Source organism: Melanerpes formicivorus, unplaced genomic scaffold (assembly GCF_026170545.1).
Source record: "Melanerpes formicivorus ecotype bairdi unplaced genomic scaffold, bMelFor1.0.p_v2 SCAF_8, whole genome shotgun sequence".
Classification (NCBI taxonomy): Eukaryota; Metazoa; Chordata; class Aves; order Piciformes; family Picidae; genus Melanerpes; species Melanerpes formicivorus.
Window position 1 is genome coordinate 21,711,068 of NW_027142360.1, and position 26,157 is coordinate 21,737,224.

Sequence of the window (26,157 nt, forward strand, 5' to 3'; positions counted from 1 at the left end):
GCTAATTGGGGCATCCTGTCTGTCTTATCTGCAGGCAGAGGTTATTACAGGAGAAGCAGAAAGTTTTCACTGCACATTGTTCCTGACAGCATAATAACACTAATTGCCACAGACTGCTTTCCCCTAGTCCGTCAGGCTTGGACTGTTTCACCTCCCATCTTCGCTTTCCCTTACTGTCTTTTAAAAATAGAAAGTGTCTGGGCAGCACAAAACAGGTTCCCTGGCCAAGGGGGAGCTGAACACTGAAGCTGAAGGGCTATTTTAGTACCGAAGTCAAGTCCTTTTCTGAGAGTTTTCTGTAGCACAATAATGCAATGTCATGAGTGAGAAGTGCTTGGATTTAAAGGAAATGGAAGGCTGAAAGAAAGGAGGTTCTGATGTGCCTTGGTAAGCTGTGCCAAGAAGAGCTCCCAAGGAAATTCTTCAGTTTTTCTGAGGCTGGACCTTCAGATTCAGGCAATATGTTCTTTTATTTCTGCACATTTACCTTCTTATGAAACAACTGTGGTGATGTTTTTCTGCTGAATTCAGATCCTAGCAGTGAGAGTAACCTGAAGATTTTACCCATGGTCACAGCTAGGCATTGGGTGAATATTCACGGCCAAGGTCAGACACAACTCTGTTACAACAGCTCTGGCATTACTTCTTCAGGGGTAGGTAACCCCCCAATCTTGCCCTTCTCGACGGCCTTTGCGGAGAAACTTAAATAACCCCCACGGAAGGGCAGGGGCAAGGGGTGGCGTTCCCGTGCGGGGGGCAGGCTTCAGAGCAGCCCCGAGCCTGCTTCTCCAGCCGCACAATTACCGGGCACCCCCTGCCCGCGGGAGCGCTCCGGCCGTTTGAAGTGCTTCTGGTTTAGCTAGACGCCTCGCTTTTGTTTATTTCAAGCAGGCGGGTTTGCATGCGCCATGGTTTTACATACGAAACTTGTAGGATGCGTTTCAAGGCATTGTTCACGCTTGTATTTTGTACCGCGACGCCAAATAAAGCCGTTGCGATTTGTAGCTCCTGTGCCGTCAGTGCAGCCGCGATGCCCTCACGCAGGCGGCAGTGGCTACGGACGTGGCCGTCCCCGCCCTGCCCGGCGGTAGGGGCACCCGTCCCGGTTTTCCTCCGCTCAGCCGCAGCTTGCCCTCGGCGGGAGACGGCAAATGACCGCGCGGCTCCCCGTTCCCGCCGCCCGCGGCCCCGCCTCCCGCACGAGCAACCGGCCCTCAGGCCTCGCGAGAGCCGGAGTCCCCGCCCCCCCCCCCGGTGACGCCTCGGTTCGGCAGCTACGGGAGGGGCACGAGGAAGGGAGGGAAGATGGCAGCGGCAGGCGGGCGGCTGCTGGCGGCGGCCGCGGCTTATTCAGGGCGGGCGGCTTGGGGCGGGTCGCTCCGTTCCCCGGCCGTGCCTTTTGTGCCCTCCCGGACCGCCACCGTCACCCGCAGCGGGGCCATTTTGCCCAAGCCGGTTAAGGTGAGTGAGGGGCGAGCGGTGGGGGCAGCAGCCAATTACGGCTTAACGGACGGCAGCTGTGGCCAATCAGCGCGGGTGCATCTGCTGTGGGCGGGGCGGCTGCGGAGGGGCGGGGCGGAGAGCGGCCCTGCAGGGTCGGGTTCGGGCAGCGCCTTGTCATCCCCTGAAGCACTCGCCGGCGGTCGGTCTGTACGCCGTAAAGAGCAGATAAGCACTGGCCGATACACAGCCGTTTGTCACCAGCAGCCGCTCTCCTTTTCAAAGCCACCTGTGACCCCTGCCCCGAGCTCCCCGCGGCCCTGCTGAGATGCAGTGACAGGTGGGGGTTGCTGCAGGGACGGCTTCCCGCTGCCTGCGCCCCTGCGGAGACGGCAATGCGTAGGTTCAGATCAAGTTCAACCTGCTGGTAAAGGTCAGTCTTTCCCATCGGCGCCTTGCAGACGCCCTTTGGCCTCCTCAGAGTGTTCAGCGTGGTGATCCCCTTCCTGTATGTCGGGACTCAGATAAGCAAGAACTTCGCAGCCCTACTTGAAGAACATGATATCTTTGTCCCAGAGGATGACGACGACGATGATTAAAGGGTATGTCACTGACATCATCAGCAATCTAATTATTATTGCTTCCCGTTGGCTTAGGGCCGGGAGGAGACTGTCAAACTAGGAAACACAGGCAGCAGCACCTTGAAAGAGGCACTTGCAGGTGAACACAGGGAGGATGCAGCACTGCCTCTGGCTGCAAACCTTTCTTTTATACTAGACTAGGTATCTGTGTATGGAATCTCCACAACATGTATCTGATAGTGATTAGAATAAACTGATGGTAGTTTAGCTGCTGTAATTTCAATCAGAAATAAACTGTGGTCAGTGAGGGTCTATACTGACATTATTAATTATTGTTGTTGTTGTCACCACCACTGGAGACTGGAAGAGACTGGATGCAGCGCTTGGTGCCATGGTTTAGTTGATTAGATGACTTGATGATCTCAAAGGTCTCTCCCGACCTGGTTAATTCTATTGTATTGTTGAGTCTGGGGAAAAGGACACCAAGAGGAGACCTTACTGCTCTCTACAACTATCTGAAAGGAGGTTGTAGCGAGGTGGGGGTCAGATGCTTCCCCAAGTAACAAGTGGTAGGGTAAGAGGAAACAGCCTAAAGTTGTGCCAGGGGAGATTTAGTTTGGATATTAGAATAAAACTCTTCACTGTAAAGGTTGTCAAGCATTGAAACAGGCTGCCCCAGGGAAGTGGTGTAGTCTCCAAAGGCTTTTGAAAGATGTCGTAGATGTAGTGCTTAAGGGCATGGTTTAGTAGTATTGGTAGTATTAGTATTTGGTAGTCCTGGCAGTATTAGGTTAAGGGTTGGACTTGGTGATCTTAAACGTCTTTTCCAACCTAAACCATTCTGTGGTTCTTTTCAACATGTTTCCCTGTTTAAAAGTCTTCTGCTACCTCACAGAATGACTATTTTATAAGAATCACATAGAATCATAGAATCAATAAGGTTGGAAAAGACCTCAAAGATCATCAAGTTCAACCTGTCACCCAACACCTCATGACTACTAAACCATGGCACCAAGTGCCACGTCCAGTCCCCTCTTGAACACCTCCAGGGATGGTGACTCCACCACCTCCCTGGGCAGCACATTCCAATGGCTAATAACTCTCAATCTGAAGAACTTTCTCCTCACCTCCAGCCTAAACTTCCCCTGGCAAAACTCTTCTATAACAGAAGTGAACAATGTAAGAGAATTCCTGAAATCCCCAGAGTGAGATATCCAGTGTCATCACAACACAGCTCTCAGAGGAGTTGGACCATTCAGACTCATTGGATACAGGAAAAGCAGAAATGTTTCCCTTTGCAGTACACTACAGTGCTTCCCACCATTCTTGTTTGGCCTGCTGTGGTGTAAAGATTGTGAGTTTGGGTGGGTTTGATTCTTTTCAGAACAAAGAAGCTGTTTCAAAGAAGTTGTTGTAAACAGTGTTGCTTTATAACCAGTTTGGTGGATGTATTCCTTTTGGTAAAGGAATTTTCCAGCATGCACTGTGCAGCTAGAACCAAAGAGACTGTAGAGACTGCAGTGGCCTATTGTAGCCTCTTATGTAACCCCCCACTGTGTGTGGTTTTGGGGGAGGGTGTGAACTGGAGCTGTGTATCTGATGAGTAACAAGTTGTTATTCTATTTGCAGAACTGTAACAGACGAACAGGAGGGAGAAAACCATTGACAAATGGTTCCAACATCTGTCACCTCTGTTCTGTCCTTCCTAAAGGGGACGAGGGGGCTCTGTATCCCCTTTGCCAGTGAGTGTCCTGCGCATGGCTGCATGGCAGAAATCAGTAGATGAGGGCTGAAGGAAGTGCTTGACAGGCCCTGCATCCTTGTACACACACATGCTCACCTCATCAAAGACTGCTTGGGATTCCTCTTATTAGCCAGATGGGAAACACTTGATTAAAGATGAAGAGACAGAGATGGATGACTTTGGTCTTGTGTTTTCATACATTATGTGCCTGTGTCTGAGCAATTCTGTCTTAACCTTCCTCCTCTATGCATCTGTTCCAGTAAGGAGGCTTCCTTTGTATTTATTTCCTCTTATGAGGCCTTTCTGTAATTCAGGACTAACCTACAGCACAGGTCAGGAATCCCAGAGGAAGCAGCAGCCCCACAACAGCCTCATTAAAAGAATGGGGTGCACACTGACACTGCCACAGCAGTCCAATTAATGCTGTGTTACCTGATGGAGACTCCATCATTAATTCCACCTCACCGAGGACTAAATACAAAGTATTACCATCACAGAGGTAAAAGTTTTGAGTAGCTCTGGTAAAAGGTCAAGATCATGAGTGGCACACTAACTTGCTGATGTGTTTTATAGCATAGCTCTGAGCAGTCAGATCTCTGCACACCCTGGCTCCAAGTACCCAGTATCTCCTAGGTAGTTCAGTACTTTGTTCTGTATGAGCCCAAACTGCATAAACTTTGGCTCTTCACAGAAGTGTGTACTGTAGCAATTAAGTCCTTGCATAATAGACTTCAAAGGTCTTTACTGCTAGGGCTCCTTTACTTGCATGAGCTATCTTCACTCATATCAGACCAGCTGTTTTCTCAAACACCTTGAAAGGTTAGTCAGCTTTATTTATGTAAGCCAGTATTGCCCCAGTGTCTCTGTCATGGTTTCTGGTCACTAGATCTGGCCTCTTCCTTTTACAGTCCACTTTTCCCTTCAGTATATGTAGCTGTTAAACTGTTGGGTTTGGGTTGTTTTTAATAGAGGGTATATATAGCTCAAACAGCCGCGTTTGCTCACTTGGTGCCATGGTCTAGTCATGGGGTCTGTGTTGATAGGTTGGACTCGATGATCCTCGAGGTCCTTTCCAACCTCAGTTATACTGTGATACTGTGATTATTATTTGGCACTGCTTTTAATCCTTGCTCTGTAACTCTCCATCATAGCTAGCAAGAGAAAAGGGAGCCTGTAACCTGAGTAACCCCAAGTGCTGTAGCTGAACACAGCTGACAGGTTCTCAAGTTATTTGCTGTCTTGAGTTGCCCCCTCCTTCCCCAAACTGCTCGAGAAGTGGTTGGTCCAGTTCAGCTGCTCTTGGGAGCCAAACACATCCTTGCTCCCATTTCCTACACTGACAGATTGCTTATCACTGTTTTATCTCACCATCTCTGCTGGCCCTTTCTGACTGTGCTTAAAAACAGCCCACCCCTGAAGCCCCTAGGTACAGAAGTACAGGTTCCTCAGGAGTGCTGCTTTACAGTCCTCGTATGGGGAAGAAAGTTCCTACATTTAGCCAAGGGTAAAAATTTTGCAAGTACTGTGAAGATTCAGTGCTGATCACACATGGGAGAGCTCCAGCACTAAATTACCTGCTGGAAACTCCTCCTGACTGGTGAAAGAACAAACATGCCTTGCACTTCTCAAAAGGGAGCTGATAACTTGCACTTCACTTAAGGAATTGATGGTGGGACACCATGCTCTGCTAGGTATTGGAAGCTCTTGCAGAACTTCCCTGTTCAGACAACTGCACAAACCCCCTATTTTACCAGCTAATTTCATTTTACAGCAGGGAAATTCACTCTGCTGGTCTTTTTGTTGTACAAAAGGCTTTATTTGCCTAGTGGATTCTATGCCATTCCTCGTGAGAAAGTAAACAGTGTCCAGGTCACCAAAGTCATAGCATAAAACTGCAAAACACTGCAAGAACACAGACAGGCCTCAGGTACAAGAGCATCTCTGCAACTAAACTGATTTTTCCTGAAGGCCTGCTCTTTCTTCCACAGAGCTAAGACCTGCACAGGGGGCTGCAGGCGACACTGAAAGCCCCACAGCTGGGTTGTGTTGTGGTTATTCAGCAGACCCCCGTGGGCAAATGATGGGACAGCCTCCATCCACCATAAGCACAGAGGGGCAAAGCTGGGGAATCACAGCTCTTTGTACAGATCATGACGGCTTGCACATGCTCTGGATTCACAGTCAGTAATTAGGCTCCTAATATGCTTCCTGTACAGATTGTTGGGGCTTTTTTCTGCTGCACAGAGCTTTATTTGTGATACAAGGGAGGAAGACACAGAGTCAATCTCTCAGGGATCGTGGCCTGCATAGAACTTGGATAGAAAGTCATTGGGTCTCGGGGTTTCCGTCTCGTGGAAATACCTCATGACGTGAGTCCTCTGCTTCCACACTTGAATGGTTTCTTGGAGTTCCATTTTCCCCTGTGCACAGACAGAAGGATTTTAGACTGCTTCTGCGTTAGAGTCCAAGTCTAACTATATAGCACTACAAAAGGTATTTGAATGAACTTAGAAACACCCTTAAGATAGCTGCATCAAGTAAAACCTCTCCTCCTAAAGCCTGCTGGCATCACCTGGACCATACCACAAGTATATATACACACTGTTGTGACTTTGCTGCTTCATGTCCTGTATTAAGCCATTTGTCTCTACAACAGTCTCTCAGCCCTGTGGAATAGGCAAGGGACCCTTCCCCTTTCTTGGACCCCACTTTGTTTCTTGTGACCAGCATCCCCACAACATGCCCAACAGCTTCATTTTATTGGTTTATTTATTTGAATAGCAGCAGGTTAGCTCTTAAACCAAGTAAGATTGCTGAGTGCTTTGCACCAGCATCACTACCACACAGACTTTAAACACAGACTGGAGTTATCAATTGTTGTATTGGTTTCAGAGGGCAGACTGGGGCAAAATGAGGCTTCCTGGAATTGTCACCTACTGGTTATCCAGGAATTCTCTTCCCAAATGTTTTACACCATGTAAAGAAAGACTCACTCTTTTATGGAAAGGCACCAAATGCAAGAGGTCAGCAGGGCAGCCCTTGCTTGGAAGCTTTCTAATGCATTAGAACTGCAGAGGTCAGTTACTGTTGCTCAGAACCATTTTGCAGCCTTGCCCTACACTCTTGGTATGCTGATCACTGCTTTTGAACAGTCAGGTCTCAGTCCTGAGACAGAACCAGATGTACTGCAGAGGTGGGGTTTCACCACCCAAAGCCAGCTTCCCACCAAATACTGCCACTTGAAGTTGCATCATTGCTGAAGAAAACCACATCCCAATCTAAGGAAGTACTGTAGAGAGCAGAAAGGGCATTTTTAGTGCTAAACTAGCTAGCAGCATTACTTTCACCCTTTCTCTGACTGACTCTGTTTTCTTAAACAGCCCCACAACAGACTTATTTCAGCTGTCATTTTGTTTGCTGTATACTTCACCTTTTAAACACCTGCAACCTGGAGCAGTCAACACAGTCAGTGACAGAAATCCATACTCTAACTCTGACTTATGTGAGCCAAGACCCTATTCCTCTGCAGGCCAGCCTTGTCAACACATTTCTTGACAGACATAAACCAGTCCGGGTTGCAAAAGACAAGTCTGCAGCACAAGCTGAAATGAATCCATCCCTCTCCTCTATCACACTCACCACCAGTTATCCACTCTCACACTCTCTACAGCTTCAGCTTTACTGAAAGAGTGGTGGGGCACTGAAACAGGCTGCCCAGGGAGGTGGCAGTGGTGTTACCATCCTTGGAGGTCCTTCAGGGATGTCCTTCAGGACATGGTCTAGTGACCATGGAGTGCTGGGGAGAAGGTTGAATGTGATGATCTTGGAGGTCTTTTCCAACCTTAAAGACTCTATAATTCAACAAGAGCAGGAAGAGATGTTTGTACCTTGATGACCAGCATGTCTATCACCCGTGGGTCTGTAACGTGGGCATTCTTCATGAACATCTCCCGCACCTTGTTACGCCCCTGCTTCACCGTGATGTCCAGCTGGTACAGGTGTACTACAGAAAAACAGAGCATCCACAGAGGTCATCTATGCTGCTTTTCCCTTTTTCCACTGACAACGTGCACCTCAACCCCGCTACACAGTCGTTTCTTCTCGCAGCGTCTGTCAGCTTCACTAATAAAGTGAACAACCGAGGCGGCCATGGGACAAGTCCCAGTGCAGCTCTCAGGACGCAGGCAATCGTGCCCTACACACCCGTTCTGCGAAATGACACCTAGATTTCTCTTGTGATTAGTGGGGAAAGAGAAATGGCAAGTAGAGCACGAGCAGAGCGGGGCTCCGAGCCGCCGGCAGGAGAGGCCGGCGAGCCTGTGCTGCACCGCCGAGAGGCCGAGGCCGCAGCCCCGCCGCTGCTGCAAGGCCCTGAACACCTGCGTTCACCTGCCCCAAAGGCAGCGGGTCACGGCGGGAAAAGGCCGCGAAGAAAGCCTAGGCAAGACCCGCTACACCCGGGGCCGAGCGGCACCCCACGACGGGCCCTTTAAACCCCCGGGTGGCCGTCACGACCTTGAGCTTGGATCCCGCCTGCGCATGCGTGCGGCCGGCCCCGGGCCCCCTCACCTGTGTTGGGCACCTCGCGGTACCAGGCTCGGTACAGCTCTCTCACTCGCCGCTTCGCCTCGTCCAAGTTCCGGCTGAAGATCGGCTTCACCGCGGCGGACACCGCTCCTTTCCCCGCTACCGCCATCTTCTTGCAGCCACCGCCGGCGCGGCGACCCCTCCGCGCTGCGCGTCGCGGCCCGCCCCTTCCTCGCCGGAGGTGGGAACGTGCTTCAGCACGGCGACTCTCTATTGGTCGACTGCGCTGCCACTCTACTCCTCTGGGCCTGCCAAATAGCGGCTAGCCGGCGGCCTCCCATCAGATTGGTTGAGAGAAACACCAATTACCGCTGTCTGCGAGAGGAGCCGTCCAGCGGTACGGCGCCCTGAAGCGCTGTGCCACGCCTCTAGGGCCTGCGCTGCCGGGGGCGGGCCGGGCTGGGGACCGGGCGGCCGGAGGTTAAAGGGAAAGCTGAACAAAGTGTGCGGAGTACGGGGCCGCTACGAGGACGAGCGGCTTTAGTTGCACCGGGTACACCGAGGTGTGGCCTTCACGGTGCCACGGCCTTCTTACAGGCTGCGGAGCAGGGGGCTGCAGGCCGTGAGTGAGCCCCATCGAGCCCCATCCCTGCCGCCGCGGAGTCACGGCGCGGGCATGCCCCGAGGCGGTGGGTGAGGCTTGTCAGCGGGGCCCCAGCCTCCCACCAGCTGCTGGGCTTCAGGGAACAGTTTTAGCTTGGGGAACTTTCCCCTTCCCAGCGCCAGACCTGTATGTTGTGGTGATCCGGAGATGATCCCTTTGGCCTTCCGAAGGCCACAGCAGCTGACGTTTGCACAGGCAGGTTGACCTTGAGTGCATTCTTGAACACTAGAGAGACAATCCCTACTCTAGGGCTACCCAAGCTTTTCATCCAAATGCACGAGTGCCAGAATCCTTTCTGTTTGAAGTTTAGTTTAGTTCACTGAAACCTTTGTAACATGTGCTGGTCAGTTTAAACCCACAGCGCCTGAGTTCAGTGTGGTCAGACCAACCAGAAAAGTAACACTGAAAAGTACCTTGAAAAGAAACCAGTGGGGTGCTGGCTGTGAGGACATGAAGCGAGGATGCAAGATAAATATCTGAAGCTCGGCACTGTGAGACAGCCACAATGAGGAGAGTACAAGAAAGACTTTTCAGATCACTTTTACTTTGTCAGATTGTTCTGTAGATGAAAAGCATAAATGTACACTTCCCACTGAATTAAAAAGAAATCTTAACAAGGGTATTAAGCATTTGCATAATTCAATAGCTTGCATAGCTTCCAAAATTACCATTAGAATGGTAGACATGAGTGTGTGCACAAGCCTGCTGTCACTTCCAGGGGTATTTTAAGTTGTGAGTATGTGTAGAAGCTCCTTCATGCTATGGTCTTGTCAGCCATGTGGTTAAAAGCTACAATTCATCTGCATATGAACACATAATACCTTGCAAAACAAATTGCCAGCAACATTGCAGGGAGAGAGAAAGGTTGCTCAGGAATCTACAGCCATACTGTTTTCAAACACTGTAACTCCATCCCCTGGTGAGTTCCAAACCTGCCCAAGAGCTGAATTTATGTAATGCTGAAAAAAGCAAAGCATGTTTTAGAAGCTAATTAGAGGAGCTGGTCAATCTGAACACCATCATTTCTCTTGAAATAAGAGCTTCAGTATTTCTCAAATGGCTGAAACACCACCTGGGTTATTTATAGACTCCTGGGTGTTTACTCCTGCTGGAGGCACAGCATGACATCGCAGTATCACAGTATCGCCAAGGTTGGAAGAGACCTCAAGGATCATCAACCTGTCACCACAGACCCCATGACTAGACCATGGCACCAAGTGCCACGTCCAATCTCCCCTTGAACACCTCCAGGGATGGTGACTCCACCACCTCCCTGGGCAGCACATTCCAATGACTAATGACTCTGTCAGTGAAGAACTTTCTCCTCACCTCCAGCCTAAACCTCCCCTGGCACAGCTTGAGACTGTGTCCCCTTGTTCTGGTGCTGCTAGCCTGGGAAAAGAGACCAACCCCTTCCTGGCTACAACCACCCTTCAGGTAGTTGTAGAGGGCAATGAGGTCACCCCTGAGCCTCCTCCAGGCTAAACAATCCCAGCTCCCTCAGCCTCTCCTCATAGGACTGTGCTCAAGGCCTCTCCCCAGCCTTGTTGCCCTTCTCTGGACACGTTCAAGTGTTTCGATGTCCTTCTTAAACTGAGGGGCCCAGAACTGGACACAGGACTCAAGGTGCAGCCTAACCAAAGCAGAGTACAGGGGCACAATGACCTCCCTGCTCCTGCTGGCCACACTATTCCTAATGCAGGCCAGGATGCCATTGGCCTTCTTGGCCACCTGGGCACACTGCTGGCTCATGTTTAGGCAGCTGTCAATCAGCACCCCCAGGTCCCTGTCTGGGAGCTCTCCAGCCACTCTGACCCCAGCCTGTAGCTCTGCATGGGGTTGTTGTGGCCAAAGTGCAGCACCTGGCACTTGGACTTGTTGAATGCCATCCTGTTGGCCTCTGCCCATCTGTCCAGTTGGTCGAGGTCCCTCTGCAGAGCCTCTCTACCCTCTAACTGACTAACATCTACCCCCAACTTGGTGTCATCTGCAAATTTGCTGATGACTGTCTCAATGCCCTCATCCAGATCATCAGTGAAGATGTTAAAGAGGCTGGAGCCCAGCACTGATCCCTGGGGGACGCCACTGGTGCCTGGCTGCCAGCTGGCTGTGGCACCATTCACCACCACTCTCTGGGCCCGGCCCTCCAGCCAGTTCCTAACCCAGCACAGAGTGTAGTGGTCCAAGCCTCGAGCTGACAGCTTAGCCAGCAGTTTGCTATGGGGGACGGTGTCAAAGGCCTTGCTGAAGTCCAGGTAGACCACATCCACAGGCCTCCCCACATCCACCAGGCGGGTCACCTGATCATAGAAGGAGATCAGGTTGGAGAGGCAGGACCTGCCCCTCCTAAATCCATGTTGGCTGGACCTGAGCCCTTGGCCATCCTTCAGGTGTGCGTAAGGGTTGTCAGGATTAAAACTGACTTTCTTTGGGGCTTTCAATGCCAGCAGTGCACTTTGTGTGCAGAGCAGGGAGTTTGCACTAAGCAGGACAGGCTGCAGGAGACACATGCGTTGGATGGCAAGATTTTTCAGCAGCACTACTCTGAAACTGCATTTAAATGTCACCTTGTGGCTGGAGCTGAAACGTGCTGTGCCCCTCAGCAGCAAATGCCAAATCAGCTGACTAGCCCTGGGGATTTTTCAGCAGCCAAGCCAGAGCTGAGGTCCCCTGGGCAGCAGGCAGAGGCACCAACTGCTGTGGCATGGCTCTGCATAGGGGGCAAAGCGTGGCTGGATGTGCAGTGGGACTAACAAGGAAGAGAGTGGCGAGGTCCAGCAATACCTCCAAGGTTTTAGGCCAAGGCTTTTTGCTTCTAGAATTGGCAAGACTCATGGGTTGTCTTTTATACAGGATAGCCTTGTACTTCAGTAAACTAATTCAGGGGTGATAAACCTTTCAGTATCTCTGTGCTCTGTGGACTGCTGAGTCCCAAGTGCAGCAGAACTGGCTGATTAGGCATGTGTGTAGTCAAAAACATGATCATAATTTGTATCTTGTTATGGCTGGCTGATTCAAAATTCAGGACTGCAATTAAGCTAAACTAAATATTGGGCCAGATCCTCACTTTGCAAAGCTGGGGACATCTACAGAGACTTGAGAGGCTGTGGGTGGAACCGAGCATGATCCTGTTGAGATCTGCAACATTTCTGATGAGTTTGCATTGGTGATAGCCTTGCAAGTGAGAGTGGTGTGCACTTATCTTGGGACAGCTTGCACAAGGTATGGGTGTGGGGAGTTTGTGAGGGCAAAGTGAGAATCCTCTTGTGGCCTGGGCTGGTCCTTGGGGATCACGAAAGTGAATTTCTGCAGGAGAGAGGTAAAGAAAAGGAAGAGCTCCATCCTGGCCAGCTGTTCCCCCAGGCAGACGCGGCGACCTGCAAGAGAGGGGAGTAGAAAGCATTTGTGACAGAGGACCCCCCTCCTGCTGTGCCTCTGACTTGCAGCTGCATCCTCCCCTCAGATTTACCTGCTGAGAAAGGCAGGAAGGCCTCTCGTTTCACAAACTGCCCATTGGCATCCAGGAAGTGTTCAGGGTAGAACTCATTTGGCTTCTCCCAGACTGTCTCATCCTTCAGCACGGAAGACAAGTTGGTGATGACTCTTGTGCCCTGCACTCTCCCACAAGAGGAAACAACTGTGAGAACAGCAGCATTGTCGTGGCATAATGGATCAGTGCTGGTCCCTCATTAGGACCCCATCATTGCCTACTATCTATAGTAATCATCATTTGGTGCTCCAGGGTAAGGCACCCATCTCCTCTTCTGTATCTTACTTAAACCAGAGATAAAGCAGGACACCTTTCCAGTGATGTATGCTGCCTGCCCTATGCTCTGAAGCACCTGCACTTTTGCAGTCTGTATCCCCAAAAAGCTATTGCATGCAAATGCCAATTTCTGGTGACACAATGGAAACAGCCTCTGCTTCTCAGATCCTGCTGGACTTTGTGTAATGGCCAGAGGGAAAAAGATAGTAAAAGACTGATAGACTTCGAAGCTCAACTGTTGGTGGAGCCATAGGAAACTCCAAAGCTTTCCTGTTCCACATGTCAATGGTCCAAGCTAAAGGAGATATTGAAAGGCTAAATAAATTCCCAGGCTTGGATTGCTACCAGTGCTGCCAGGGCAGCTGCCAGTCACAGTGGCAGTGGACTAAATGCCGGTGGCATCTGAATCGCTTCAGAGATGAAAGGTTTGACTGCCATCATCTCAGGCAAGCCAGTAAGCTGGTGTGATGTGCCTCCAGAGAGCCTGCTAGGCTCCACTGCTTTCTCCTGCTACACAGTCAGTGAATGTAACAGCTCATCAAGAGGCAAGCAAACTTCTGCCCTGAGCTGCCAGTGCAGCTGGGTTCCCACATAACCAGCGCAAACCTAGAGCACAAAGGTGACTCTCTGCTGGGATTTAGCATTTCGAGATGTCCTGCTCCAGTGCTTGCCAGTGGCTGTAATTTGGGGCTGCAAGTGCAATGCCACAGAGCACACAGGGAGAGGATGCTGCAGTGCCTATGTGGTCACAGTCACCTTGGGGATGAAGAAGCCTTGCAGCTCGGTGTCCCGGTACGTCATGTGAGGTACTCCAACAGGAGCGACATCTCCGTAGCGTTGCACTTCATGGATCACAGCATTGGTATAGGGCATGTTCTCTTGGTCTGCCATGGTGGGTGGTCTCTCTCTGCCAATCACCTTATCAATCTCATCTTGGACCTTACCTGAAAGCAGCACAGATAAGGAATTAGAGCACCCTTAGATAAATAGAAGAAGCTGGTATAAGCTGCAGGAAGGCTGGCAGCCTGAGACTAAACACTGGCTAAGAGCAAGACGAGCAGTTAGAGAAAGGAACAGAAACTCGAGATGAATGCATTTGTTTTCAGTTCCTCAGAGCCATCAGACAGTGTCTTTAATAAAGGCCATGTCACTCAACATGGTACCTTACCCCTCCCCTATGCAGCTGAAAGGGTACCTGGGCATGCAGCATTAGAGAATTAGAAAAGATGAGCTTCTGTTCCAAATACTGGAAAGAGGGTACTCTGGCCACTGAAAGTCCCTAAGTGTCCTTCAAAAATTAAGGTGAGAGCAAATTTGTTCTTCTAACTTCAGTATTTTTATCAGAGCTCCCCCCATTGCTACTGGTCCCTGCCAGAACAGCTATGTTTGGGAAGTGGAAACTGATTCCTGGAGACCAGCAATTACCAAAGCTGTTCCTCATTGCAAAAGCCACAAGCCACAGAGAGAAGGTGTTCAATCTCACTGCAGGAAAAGGAGAGTTGAAGATTCCTTACTGACTTACTCTGTATTTCTGGGTGTAAAAGCATGTACAGAACTGCCCACCGGAGAGTGGTGGAGGTGGTCTCAGTACCGGCTATAAACAAGTCTGAGGTCACCAGACGAAGGTTGTCATAGTTGAAAGTGTCCTCTTCAGCGTCCTTACCCTGGGGAGAGCAAACAAGTGGGTGACTGGAACTGGGATACTCACTGGGTGAGAAGACTGTTATTCCAAAGCAGTAGTGAGAAGCACTAGAGCCATTTTTGTTGACAGGAAGTTCTCTGGGAAAGCAGATCAAAACATAAGCAACCGTACTGTGTCCAGTTCTGGGCCCCTCAGTTTAGGAAGGAGGTTGACGTGCTGGAACGAGTCCAGAGAAGGGCAATGAAGGTGGTGAGGGGTTTGGAACACAGCCCTGTGAGGAGAGGCTGAGGGAGCTGGGGTTGCTTAGCCTGGAGAAGAGGAGACTCAGGGGTGACCTTATCACTCTCTACAACTACCTGAAGGGAGGTTGTAGACAGGCGGATGATAGTCTCTTCTCCCAGGCACCCAGTACCAGAACAAGAGGACACAGTCTCAGGCTGCGCCAGGGGAGGTTCAGGTTGGATGTTAGGAAGAAGTTCTATACAGAAAAAGTGATTGCCCATTGGAATGGGCTGCCCGGGGAGGTGGTGGAGTCGCTGTCATTGGAGGTGTTCAGAAGGAGACTTGACGGGGTGCTTGGTGCCATGGGTTAGCTGTTTGGGTGGGTTGGGTTGGTTGATGGGTTGGACACGATGATCTTGAAGCTCTCTTCCAACCTGGTTTGGTTTATTCTATTCTAAATAAAGGTTTATTCTATTCTAATATACACTTGAAGGGAACTGATGTTTATTCTATTCTAAATGACTGAGGTACTTCAGTTCTCTCCTGTATCCTGAGTGGTGACCACTACACCTGCCTTCAGGACAGAAGTGAGCACCTTGTGCTCTGACCTCAGACAGCAGGCCCCCACCACTTGCTGTAACATCCCCTCCAGAGAAGGTGGAACACAATCACTCAGGTTTGACCAGGTCATGAAACCCACGCAGCAGAGAGGAGGCTGCACTGGTGTGGCAGAAGCAGCAGTATTTTGAGGGGGGGTTATCTGTAGCTATGCATTACAGATTCCTGCTGCTTCTGCCTTGCTAGTTGTTACAATTAAAAAAAATCCTAAAATCAGGGTATCATTGCTGCCTGTTAAGTCTGCAACACCAACTTCAGCAAAACTGCTCTCTCATACAAATGGTAATTGAGCTCAGATTTGTTAGCACATGAGATATGACAAGCTCTCTGCATGAGCTCATCTGCTTGTCTTTTCTAATCCTCTTTATACTTTCCTCTCCTAGGGACTAGCTTCTGATAAGTTATTCTGTATATTTTGATGCTGTTGTAATATGGATAGCAATTAATTAGGCATTTAAGACTCAACTCTTACTCCAATAAAAGGTCTCTGGCACGGGAGCTATAGAGCTGACCTGACCAAAGTTAACCTGGTAGAGGGATTTATGAGCCTGGCTTATCAGGAACTTAGTGAATAGATCAGAGATGTGACAAAGTACAGAATGCTCAGGTCCACTTCCACCCCCAAACAGTACTGCTCAGTGCAGAGTTACGTAGGTCATGTTGCTGTGCCTGTGTGAGCTGGGGGGAGGTGCAAGGCATGGGCTGGAGGTGCCCAGTGCCCACAGCATGGCAGGCCTCATTCTATAGAGCAGCAGTCCAGCATGAGGACTTGGATGGCAGAAGGAATTTGCAGTGAATGTGCTCATCTTGCACTTGAAATTTAGTGAATCTGTGTGCAGAAGCATATGGTGGCTGGCTGGTCTTATAATGGCTTTTTTGTCTGACTGAATGAAAGGAAAGATTGCTTTTACTTCAGTGAGGTTCAGATTCATCTGATCTGCAGGGAACTAGCTCTTAGCAAGAATTCCAAAGACAGATCCAGGAGAAGAAGCTGTCTTTCCAAGTCATAACTTGGTTTAAACACAGGCTACAGACTGGGCAATGATACTGAAAAGTCTTGTCTGGTGCTGCAGTTTTGGAACGGGTTTTGAGACAGCAGTCATTAAGGCAGTGACATACACAGAATCTTGCATGTTGACTTGTCCCCTGGCACAAACTTAGAAGTATCAATGAATTCTAAATCACTACCTTTTAAATGCATTTGAAATGGTGTAGGCTGGAAAAGAAGGGAGCTGCCAGGCTGAGAATGTGGGAACAGGAACATCAGCAAGTCATAGGATTTCTTAAGACAATGAAGAAGGTTACAGCATGAAGTTAACACATTTCTTCTTGAGATAACAGCATGGAAGTAAAAAGTAGGAAATCAGTAAGAAGTTTTATGTAGTTCTTTGAGGCAAGTCAGCTTCTGTCAACAAGCTTAAACAGACAGAGAAATTGCCCCTGGACACGAGGCTCTGCTGGTGTCATCCTACCTCCTTCATTTCCTTTAAAAATGCATCAGTGAAGTCTCTGATGTGAGCAGGGTCCCAGGTCTCCTTGTGCTTATTTACGAGCACATCTATGAAGTCCATGAATGCCTTTTGCTCTCCAAAGACTTTCTGTGTCATCCCAGGGATGTGCAACAAAAAGGGCACCTCGTTAAGAAGCTGGGATGTCAGAACCAGAGAGAGACAGAGAGAGAAAACATTACGTGATGCAAAATGAAAACACCAATGAAAACACAGTGCTCTCAAGGGCAGCCTCACACAGAAGAGATGATGCTCTTGGTTTACCTGAGCCATGAATCCAGCCTCTTCATTCAAGGAGTTTTCAAGCACCTGTATCAGCTTCTTGAACGTCTCATCGCCGTAGTCGAAACGCTCTCCGTAGATGGTGGTGCAGATCACGTTGCAGACTGCGTTGTTCACAAGAAAATGCAAATCGAAAGGACGGCCTGAAACCAGAAAGGGAAACCAAGCAATGGAGCTAAGCCACACCAAGCTCTTGGACCTCAAGGAGAATGCACAAATGCCTCCTTGATGCCACTAAGAGAAAAAGCCCCCAAACCACTCAAAGTGCTAATGCACAGTACTGGAAAGTGAAGATATTATCTCCTGCTACTATTTGGTTGATCCTCAAAGCAGGAAACACCCAAGAGAAGCTGAGTTGCAGGGTGGTTCTGTGACTTGGCAGGTAACACTTTGCTTCATGACTCTTTGCCTAGATGGCAGGTGATGTGCTGTGAAAACTCAGCTGCACTTCTATTGCATGTGATAATATCAGTATGTTCCACTCAGCTTCATAATGGTAATGGTTACCCAGCTCTGGGAATAATTTGGTTTTCCCTCTTTATTTGTGTTTATTTATTTCATATAATCACAGAATGGTAAGGGTTGGAAGGGACCTCTGGAGACCATCTAGTCCAACCCCCCTGCCAAAGCAGGGCAGGTCACACAGGAATGCAGCTGAGCAGGTCTTGAGAGTCTAGAGCAGGAGACTCCACAACCTCTCTGGGCAGCCTGTTCCAGTGCTCCATCACCTTTACAGTGAAGTTTTTCCTCATGTTGAGGAGAAACTTCCCATGTTCCAGTCTGTATCCATTGCCCCTTGTCCTATCACAGGACACCACTGAAAAGAGCCTGGCTCAATCTTCTTGATACTCACCCTTCAGATACACATAAACATTAGTAAGCTCTCCTCTCAGCCCTCTCTCTTCCAAACTAAACAGTGCCAGATCTCTCAGCTTTTCTTCATGAGACATGTTCCAGTCCCTTAATCATCCTCTTAGCCCTCTGTTGGACACTCTCTAGTATATCCCTGTCCCTCTTGAACTGGGGAGCCCAGAAATGGACACAATACTCCAGATGTAGCCTCACCAGGGCAGAGTAGAGGAGCAGGAGAACCTGCCTTGACCTGCTGACCATGCTCTTTTTAATGCACCCCCCAGGATACCACTGGCCTTCTTGGCCACAAGGGCACATTGCTGTCCCACACATTCACTGTCCCCCTGGAGTCCAAGGTCCTTCTCCATGGGGCTGCTTTCCAGCATATAGACTAGAAACACTGCTTAGGAAGAGAGCACTGCATGCAGACCAGAGTGGCACTGCTGCTCTCTCTGCATGTCTGTATTGCCTTTGTCTAGCATCACCCCATCCTTCCGGACCATGACAAACCTTCTTCGTCGCTGATTGCAGAGCACAGAAATCTTGCTTCCTCCACCACTCGCTCCTCCAAGGATTTCTTTCCCATTCCAAAGTTCCTCAAAGTAACAAGTGCGAATTTCCTTAGCTCCTTCCAGTCGTGCCCATATCTTGCTACAACCACCCCTGGAATTATGGATGAGCAAGAAATGTCAGCAACTCTCCACTGTCCACCAAGCAAAGTTCACTGGAAAGTAGCAAATGTGAATTTGGAGGTACAGGTCTGTGTGGATAGGTGGAAGAGTGTGATCTGGTACAATTTGTTCATACAGCAGTTCTGAAAACTGATTACTGCACCCTTCTAATGCCTGTGCATGGCTGGTGAGGGTGGAGGGGGAATTCAATGAGAGCAACAAGTGCTGCTAAGGGTAAAGGAATCATTCTCCCATTCTCCCATTCAGCATTGCACCCTTAGCTTGGGTGAACTGGGCAGCAGCTTGTGCCACAGCACAGGAGTTGAGGATGAGAGAAGTGGGCTGGATGCTGAAAAATGCTGTATCTGGGGAAGGGAGTTACCCTTTTGTGTGTGTGTGATGACAACATGCACATAGTATGTGAGCATAAGGACACATCACTGGTGTCAGGAGCTACCAGCTCCAATGCTGGCAGGAAAGCTGCACCACTGACTGTCCTTACAGTGCTGAAGAGGTGTGTGCTAACACCTGGAGCTGCACTACAACCACCAAGAGGAGCCCCCTTTTCATCCAACCTGATTTTGTCACCACCAAAGGGTATCAGACACACGAGGAGACATGAGAAGGTGGCGCTGTACTGAGAAAACCTTCCGTCTACTCAGTCCTCCTAGTGCTAGTACCAGTGAGGGCTGTCCGTGCCCAAGGGACTTACCTTGGGATTTCTTTCCATAGCCCAGATGCTCATACATTGGAAAGTATGGCCGGTCAGCAAAGTCCTCTGACTTGTGGACCAGGGCTTCCTTCACCACCTTATACCCATTCAGTACCACCAGGTTGGTCCAGCAGTTCTGCAGGTTGAAGATGTCTCCATACTTCTTGCGAAGCTGCCAAGGCACAAGTAGCACATCCCTGAATATGAGCTGAATGCCATGTCAAAAATATCACCACATCCTTCCTTAGGGCCTCTGCTTTTTAATGATTTTTGAGGTGCTTTCATTAGGAGAACTTCAGCTCACCTTTGACCTTTGTCTTTGCAGGGCAACAGCTCAGAGCAGTGCCAAACGGCAGCTGAAGCAGAGGCTGATGGTCTGTGAGTGGAAAGGTTTAGAATACAGCTCCCAGCCAAACTGTTGCCATGACCATTGTGCAGGTATTCTAGATTTGTCTGACAACACAAGGGCAGGGACCTTTTGGAGGACTTTCAAAGGCTGCATGCTCAGCAACAGATTATTTCCTGACACTTGTATTTATTTCCCTCTGCAAGACTAGGCAAGTTTTGAGTTAGTCTGCTTCTGCTAGAGGGAAATACTGATGATAAGGTGAGGTGTAATTGCTATTTAACATGCATTTGTTCCTAATGATCTAACCAGAGCCCAGTTCCCAGAAGCACAGTTCCACACAGGAGTTTCAGAGAATCATTAAGGTTGGAAGAGACCTTCAAGATCATTGAGTCCAACCATAACCCAGCTACCATGACCACTATACTGTACCCTGACGTGCCACATCGACACACTTCCTGAACACCTCCAGAGATGGCAACTCCAACACCTCCCTGGGCAGCCTGTTCCAATGCCTCACCACTCATTCAGTAAATAAATTTTTCCTAATGTCCAGTCTAAACATCCCCTGGCACAACTTGAGCCCATTTCCTCTCATCCTATCTCTAGCTACCTGAGAGAAGAGACCAACAGCAGCCTCCCTACAACCTCCTTTCGGGCGGTTGTGGAGAGCACTTTCTCTGCAGCTGGTAAGACTAGTAACTAGTACACCCCCTCCATCTGTGGTAATCTCTGAGAGACATAATGCTGACAGCAGGAAGGCTGCACAGCTGAAAAGCCTGTCAGCAATAGACTCACCATGGCAGCTTGCCATGGAGCTAAGTTTCCCCCAGGTAAGCAAGGACTTTGACTGGACATAGAGTCCCAGGAAGGCAGGTTGAAGCTCCCCTGTCAGTCTAACAAAGCACTCAGGGGCATGTTTTCAGAAGACAGTGCAATAGGAGCACAGACTGTGCTCTGCTTGCTTTCTTTTTCTTTTTCCTGTCTTTTTGGTGTTGTTTTGTTGTTATAAAGCTAAGCATCTTCAATTCTGCACTGTAGCAATGCAAGGAACCAAAGTACTTAAGACTGTATTTGCAGTGGGTTTGGAAAGGGAATTAGCACTTCACTGGCACTAGAAATGCATCATGAAAAGTGATTACTGGTCAAGATTGTGGTTAGCATGCCCCTGGTGTGATGTGATTTGGAAATGGTAATCTTTTGGAATGTATGTGAGCAAATAACACAAAAGCTATATTTAGTTTCTGCATTTGGCAGATTTTGGACAGACAGCTGAACAGTGACATCTCCTAGAGAAAAGGCCTTTAGAGTTTGCAGACTGAGGAACAAAACCCCCGTGGTTTATCTGCTGCAAGCTGTGCTGTGCTTTTCCTTTGAGAGAAGCTAAGCCCTGACTTTGAATAGGAAAGCTACTGAGATTTTGGGCACTGCTGCTGGGGCAAATCCTGCCAGCTGATCCCTTTAACTGGAACTGTCACATGCCTGGAGACGTGCTTAATTAACTCCAGGGAAGTCTGACATTCCTGTGGCCACATCCCCAGCACACAGATACCTGCTTGTCTTCCCTTGTTTGTGTCTCTCTGTTCCCTTGTCCCCACAGCTGCCCACAAGCTGATGGCAACTCTACAGCAAGTCAAGCATCACCCGTCACTGGGGGCACAACAGCATCTTCCATGGGGCTCATGCAGAGGTCAGAAGGAGCCTGACAAGTGCAGGTGCATGGTTGTCTGTCTGTATGGGACAGCTCAGTGTTCCTAGGCAGTGACTTTCTTACTCCTGGACTATAGAGAGGTCATTATCCTTTGGCTTTGTACAAGGGTAGATTGTGCCAGGGCATCCCCAACCCTCCTAGGTCATGTAAGGGGAACTTCACCGGGGGTCCAGCACTCACCTGGTTGAAGGAGATGTGGGGTTTGTGGAAGTCAACATGCAGCATGGTCCCAATGAATGGCAGTGAAACTGGTCCTGGTGGGTAATGGCTCCACTTCCTCCTGCGCTTCATGAAGTCAAGAAGCAAAGTAAAGACTGTCAGAAAAACTCCCACTACAGAGATATTGCTCCAGCAGGATGACAGCTGCGACCCCAGCCACAGGAGCAATGACATTTTGTAGCCTTGCTGTGCCTCTTTTGCCTCTTTTCCTTCCCCAGGCAGTTGTCCTTTCCTCCTTGCTTTCTCTTCTTCCCCACACGCTTTCTCTGTCTCCCTCCTCCTCTCTCCCTACAAGTTCTGGGCTCTGATTGCGAGACTTGGCTCAGACCCAGAGCTCCTCCTCTGTTCAGATCAGCCTTGGGGGAGTGGTGATGAGGGTCACCCCTCCTCTTCCTTTTCTTCCTCCAAAGCTAGAGCTCAGAGGCCTGTTGCTCCCCCTGCACGGTGGCAGCTGCTGCACTAGTACCCTCATGAGGCAAGGCTGGATGAGTTGCAGGGTGCCCTCTCCCACAGCCAAACTGGAATTGCAACTTGCTGCATTCTCATGGGGTGATAGTGAAAGACTTTGTATAAACTTGTGACACCTTCTTGTTTGCTCAGACAAGTCATGGGAGAAGCAGCTCCTGAACACAGATCATCCAAGTGTCTGTTTGCAGGGATGAGGATTTGTTTCATTGGCCCTTAAGAAAGCTCAGGTTAGGTTAAGCTTTCCCTTACAGAAAGCACTTGTCACAGAAATCAGCCTAAAATGGTGACCTGAGACTTCGAAATTCGTGGGAATAATAATCTTGGTCTAACTCCAAATGTCAATCAGCACTGTGACCTTGGTTTTTGTAGAGCACAGCTCAGCTATAGGGAAGAAAGCACACCCATTGCAAAGAGCCTCCAGGCTTTGAGGCAGCAGTGGTGCAAACACAATCATGGAGATAGCCAAAGCATTTCCTAAAGCGGCACAGCTCTCTGCCATCGGAGATCAATAAAGCTCACTCTTACAACAGTTAGTTCTAGCTAAAGAGAAGCAGTAAACCCATCACAGCTTGATCTGTGATCTCAGCGTGATCAGAGAAGAGCTCCTCATGGAGCAATTGCTGCAACAATGATGGAAAGCTCAGACTGCAAAGTGGTGCACCTGCAAAGAATCTGCTGTCAGCTCTGGGGTGCAGCCAAGGCTCTGAAATGCCCCTTGCCCAAGCCAGCACCTAAACACTCATTACCTGTGTGCAGAGGTCCCCTCCCTGCATGATCCTGCAAGTCCCTTGTGAAAGCATCATGACTCAGGCTGTATCTCAGATACCTGTAAACAAACATGCAGCATGGGAACTACCAGCCCCCACACAACTGCAGGATTAGGATCAATTTGGGATTACAGAGACGTGGCAGGATAGTTCCCATGAGCCGAGAACTGCCACAGATGGACATGGTCTGTTCAGGAAAGACAGGCTGGCAGGAGTGAGGAATGGTGGTGCTTTGTGCAGAGGAGGGCCCACAGATTTGCTATGGGACAGGTGATGAGCCAGGTGTGGGCTGGGAGAAGAGGGCAAAGAACAGGCCATGTTGTGCTAGACACTCACTACAGAGCAGCTAATGAAGGACAGCAAGTCATCAGAGCAGTCACAACTGCAGGCCTCAGAGCTGCCTCATGGGAAGGGGCTGTGTGATTTGGCACAGTCCAGGTGGCTTCTCCCTCCCTTCCACTCCTTTTCTCAGCCCACCAGCTCTTTTTGCCTGTTTTCATAGAATCACAGAATCAATAAGGTTGGAAAAGACCTCAAAGGTCATCAAGTCCAACCTGTCACCCAACACCTCATGACTACTAAACCATGGCACCAAGTGCCACGTCCAGTCCCCCCTTGAACATCTCTAGGGATGGTGACTCCACCACCTCCCTGAGCAGCACATTCCAACAGCTAACGACTCTCTCTGTGAAGAACTGTCTCCTCACCTCAAGTCTAAACCTCCCCTGGCACAGCTTGAGACTGTGTCCTCTTGTTCTGGTGCTGGCTGCCTGGGAGAAGAGACCAACCCCCTCCTGGCTACAACTTCCCTTCAGACAGTTGTAGACAGCAATAAGGTCTCCCCTGAGCCTCCTCTTCTCCAGGCTAAACAATCCCAGTTCCCTCAGCCTCTCCTGGTAGGGCTTGTGCTCCAAGCCTCTCACCAGCCTTCCCCTGAACAGCCCCTCCCCCCCACCCTTTCAGTGCTGGAAGAGGGCAAGAGGAGCGTGGAGGAGACCGGCTTCACACTTGTCATTTACCCTTGCCAGCCTCCAGCAGCTAACAGTAACCACCACCTGCTCTGCTCAGACATCTCTGAGGAATTTTAGCTGACAAACTGAGAGCTCTATCAGCTGGGTTTCCAAGTGCATGTAGCACAGCCAAGTTTGAGCACAGTTTGAGAGAGCTGCTGCAATGTGTCTTCCTAACAGAAAGCTGCCTGCTGCCAACTTTTGCATGTAATGCTTCAAAGCATTAAACTGAGAAAGGAAAATATCACCAGAAATTTTTCTAAGGGGTTAGGAGAAGGTCAGATAAACAATGGATTTCTAAGAGCCCTGACAGCCATTAGAAAGGGATTAAAACATTTTTGGCTGAATGTTTCCAAGCAAATTTAGCCTGCAGCACAACCCCAGCTCAGGAAATTTTGGTCTTGGCCAGTTCATTGTGACTTCCTTGGCCCTCAGATGGGGTTTTACACATTGGAACTACTTCTCCAGCCTTAAGATGGACCCTGCTAGCAGCTTGTTCATAATAAAGCAGTCAACAGAGCTGAAATAACCAAGTCTTTCATAGTTACTGTTACTATGACTTACTGCCAGCTTTCCCACATTGCAAAGAAATCTGCTCTTCAGGCTTTTCTTCTTTAAATTCCTGTTGGCTTCCTACCCTTTTTTCTATATCAATCACAGCAGCTCACTTATTACAAAAAGCAAGTCCTAGCTGGACTTTGCTGCTTTCACCCATGCCATGCCATCCCACCCATCTTACTGTTAAAAAGCAGCAATTCTGAACTTGGTACTGAAAGCCAGGTGGGTATTGGGCCCCATCTTTCACCCCAGAGAGACAACTTCGTGCTGGTGCTCTGTGATCCTGAGGAGCCAGGCTGTAGTGGCTGTGAATAGCTTGACCATGTGAGCCGGGTAGTCACAGCAGGCCTCAACAGCCAGATGCTCAAAGCAGCCACTGAGATGAAGTTACCCCCAGATCAGCCTTGGATACTAAAAGCACGATGAAAAACTGACATGATAGGAGCAGAATGGCTTTATCTTGAATTGATACTTCACAGAGCTTGAGGGGATACTGAACTGAGCTCATACAAAAATGTAATGCTGCCCACTGAGGGTTTCAGCAGTTCAGCAGCTGACTAGATCATGGTCATTACAGGCCCTAAGCCCAGTATCCTCATCTTGCTAATCTTCTTTACTGTTGTTAAAGTAGAAATCAAAGCAAGCTAGCTTGGTTTTAATCTCCAAACTCTAACTCTGATTCTCCTACAGGTCTTCATCCCTCAGGCAACAACATTCCCACCATTACTGCAACCTGAGTTAGCCACACGGAACTCAGCTGTGCAGTTCCTAACCCCAGCATGGAGACATAACTAATCCAAGTGCCATTTCACGTGGGCCATGGTACCAGCACCAGTCTAAAACGCATCCTGAAGATACTGTTAAACCTCTGTGATGTGGTTGAGCTCTGGGAAGACGCCTACTTGTTCAGAGAATGACTGAAAGCAGTTGCCTTGACTCACACTTCTGTGAAGCTGTCAGAAAAATATGGCTCACGCCCCCAATACCATAGGCTGTTGATGTGTCTCAGCTGCTGGTCTTGCTTTCTTGTTCTTCAAGCTTCTCAAGAGTTGTGACTATATTGCTTTTCTTCTGATTTTTGGTTTAGTACTGATACCATAGGGTTTTCTGTGATGAAGAATAGTTATATGGTCCTGCTCTGGCAGGGGACTGGACTCAGTCTCCAGAGGTCCCTTCCAACCCCTAACATCCTGTGAAAGCATCCAGGGGACTTTTGGACAGAGATACTGGCTAAAATCCAGGGGTTTGGGTTTGTTTCTTCTCATAAGACATGCACTTAAGACATGGTTTTAAACTAGAACAGGGTAGATTTAAGTTAGACATAAGGAGGAAGTTCTTCACAGTGAAGGTAGTGAAATACTGGAACAGGTTGCCCAGAGATGTGGAAGCCTCATCCCTGGAGACATTCAAGGTCAGCTTTGAGAGGCCCTGAGCAGCCTGATCTCGTTGGAGATGTTCCTGCTCACTGCAAGGGCGTTGGACAAGACGACCTTTGAGGGTCCCTTCCCACCCAATGCATTCTATGATTCTGTGATTTAAATCCACATGGGGGAAACTCATCCTGTTTCCCTCAACTGGGAGATCAGTGGGATGCTGCTGAAAACAATGAAGTGATTAAATCTGAGGATGCCAGGCAGACAAGAGTGTCTTGGTTTAGTTCCTGCCACTGTTTTGCCCTGTGAGTTAGAGGCAAGCACTCAGCCAGCTGCAAACTCAGTTTCCTCACTTGTGAAATGGATCATGGGGTTGTTTACCCAGGTGTGATACAGTGTCTGATGCAAAGTACATTAATGAGGACCAAAATAATTATCACAAAACAAAGAGGTGGGTTGCCACAGATCTCAAAATG

At 49.2% G+C, this 26,157-nt stretch overlaps 3 protein-coding genes across 3 annotated transcripts; 1 reads left to right on the plus strand and 2 right to left on the minus strand.

The window, feature by feature from the left end:
• The first annotated feature begins 1,249 nt into the window (after positions 1 to 1,249).
• On the plus strand, positions 1,250 to 3,939 carry SMDT1 (single-pass membrane protein with aspartate rich tail 1). Its single transcript, XM_068142588.1, has 3 exons — positions 1,250 to 1,461; positions 1,902 to 2,042; positions 3,651 to 3,939. The coding sequence occupies exons 1-2, from the start codon at positions 1,306 to 1,308 to the stop codon at positions 2,037 to 2,039; spliced, it is 294 nt and encodes a 97-aa protein (XP_067998689.1). The 5' UTR covers positions 1,250 to 1,305; the 3' UTR covers positions 2,040 to 2,042; positions 3,651 to 3,939.
• A 1,620-nt stretch (positions 3,940 to 5,559) lies between these two features.
• Positions 5,560 to 8,542, minus strand: NDUFA6 (NADH:ubiquinone oxidoreductase subunit A6). The gene is made up of 3 exons (XM_068142586.1): positions 8,335 to 8,542; positions 7,653 to 7,768; positions 5,560 to 6,185 (listed from the first exon to the last, which is right to left on the minus strand). The coding sequence occupies exons 1-3, from the start codon at positions 8,459 to 8,461 to the stop codon at positions 6,054 to 6,056; spliced, it is 375 nt and encodes a 124-aa protein (XP_067998687.1). The 5' UTR covers positions 8,462 to 8,542; the 3' UTR covers positions 5,560 to 6,053.
• A 938-nt stretch (positions 8,543 to 9,480) lies between these two features.
• CYP2D6 (cytochrome P450 family 2 subfamily D member 6) lies at positions 9,481 to 21,962 on the minus strand. Its single transcript, XM_068142589.1, has 9 exons — positions 21,467 to 21,962; positions 19,230 to 19,401; positions 18,357 to 18,509; positions 16,977 to 17,137; positions 16,677 to 16,850; positions 14,245 to 14,386; positions 13,479 to 13,666; positions 12,426 to 12,567; positions 9,481 to 12,333 (listed from the first exon to the last, which is right to left on the minus strand). Exons 1-9 carry the CDS (start codon positions 21,677 to 21,679, stop codon positions 12,155 to 12,157), a joined length of 1,524 nt encoding a protein of 507 aa, XP_067998690.1. The 5' UTR covers positions 21,680 to 21,962; the 3' UTR covers positions 9,481 to 12,154.
• Between the last annotated feature and the right edge of the window lie 4,195 nt (positions 21,963 to 26,157).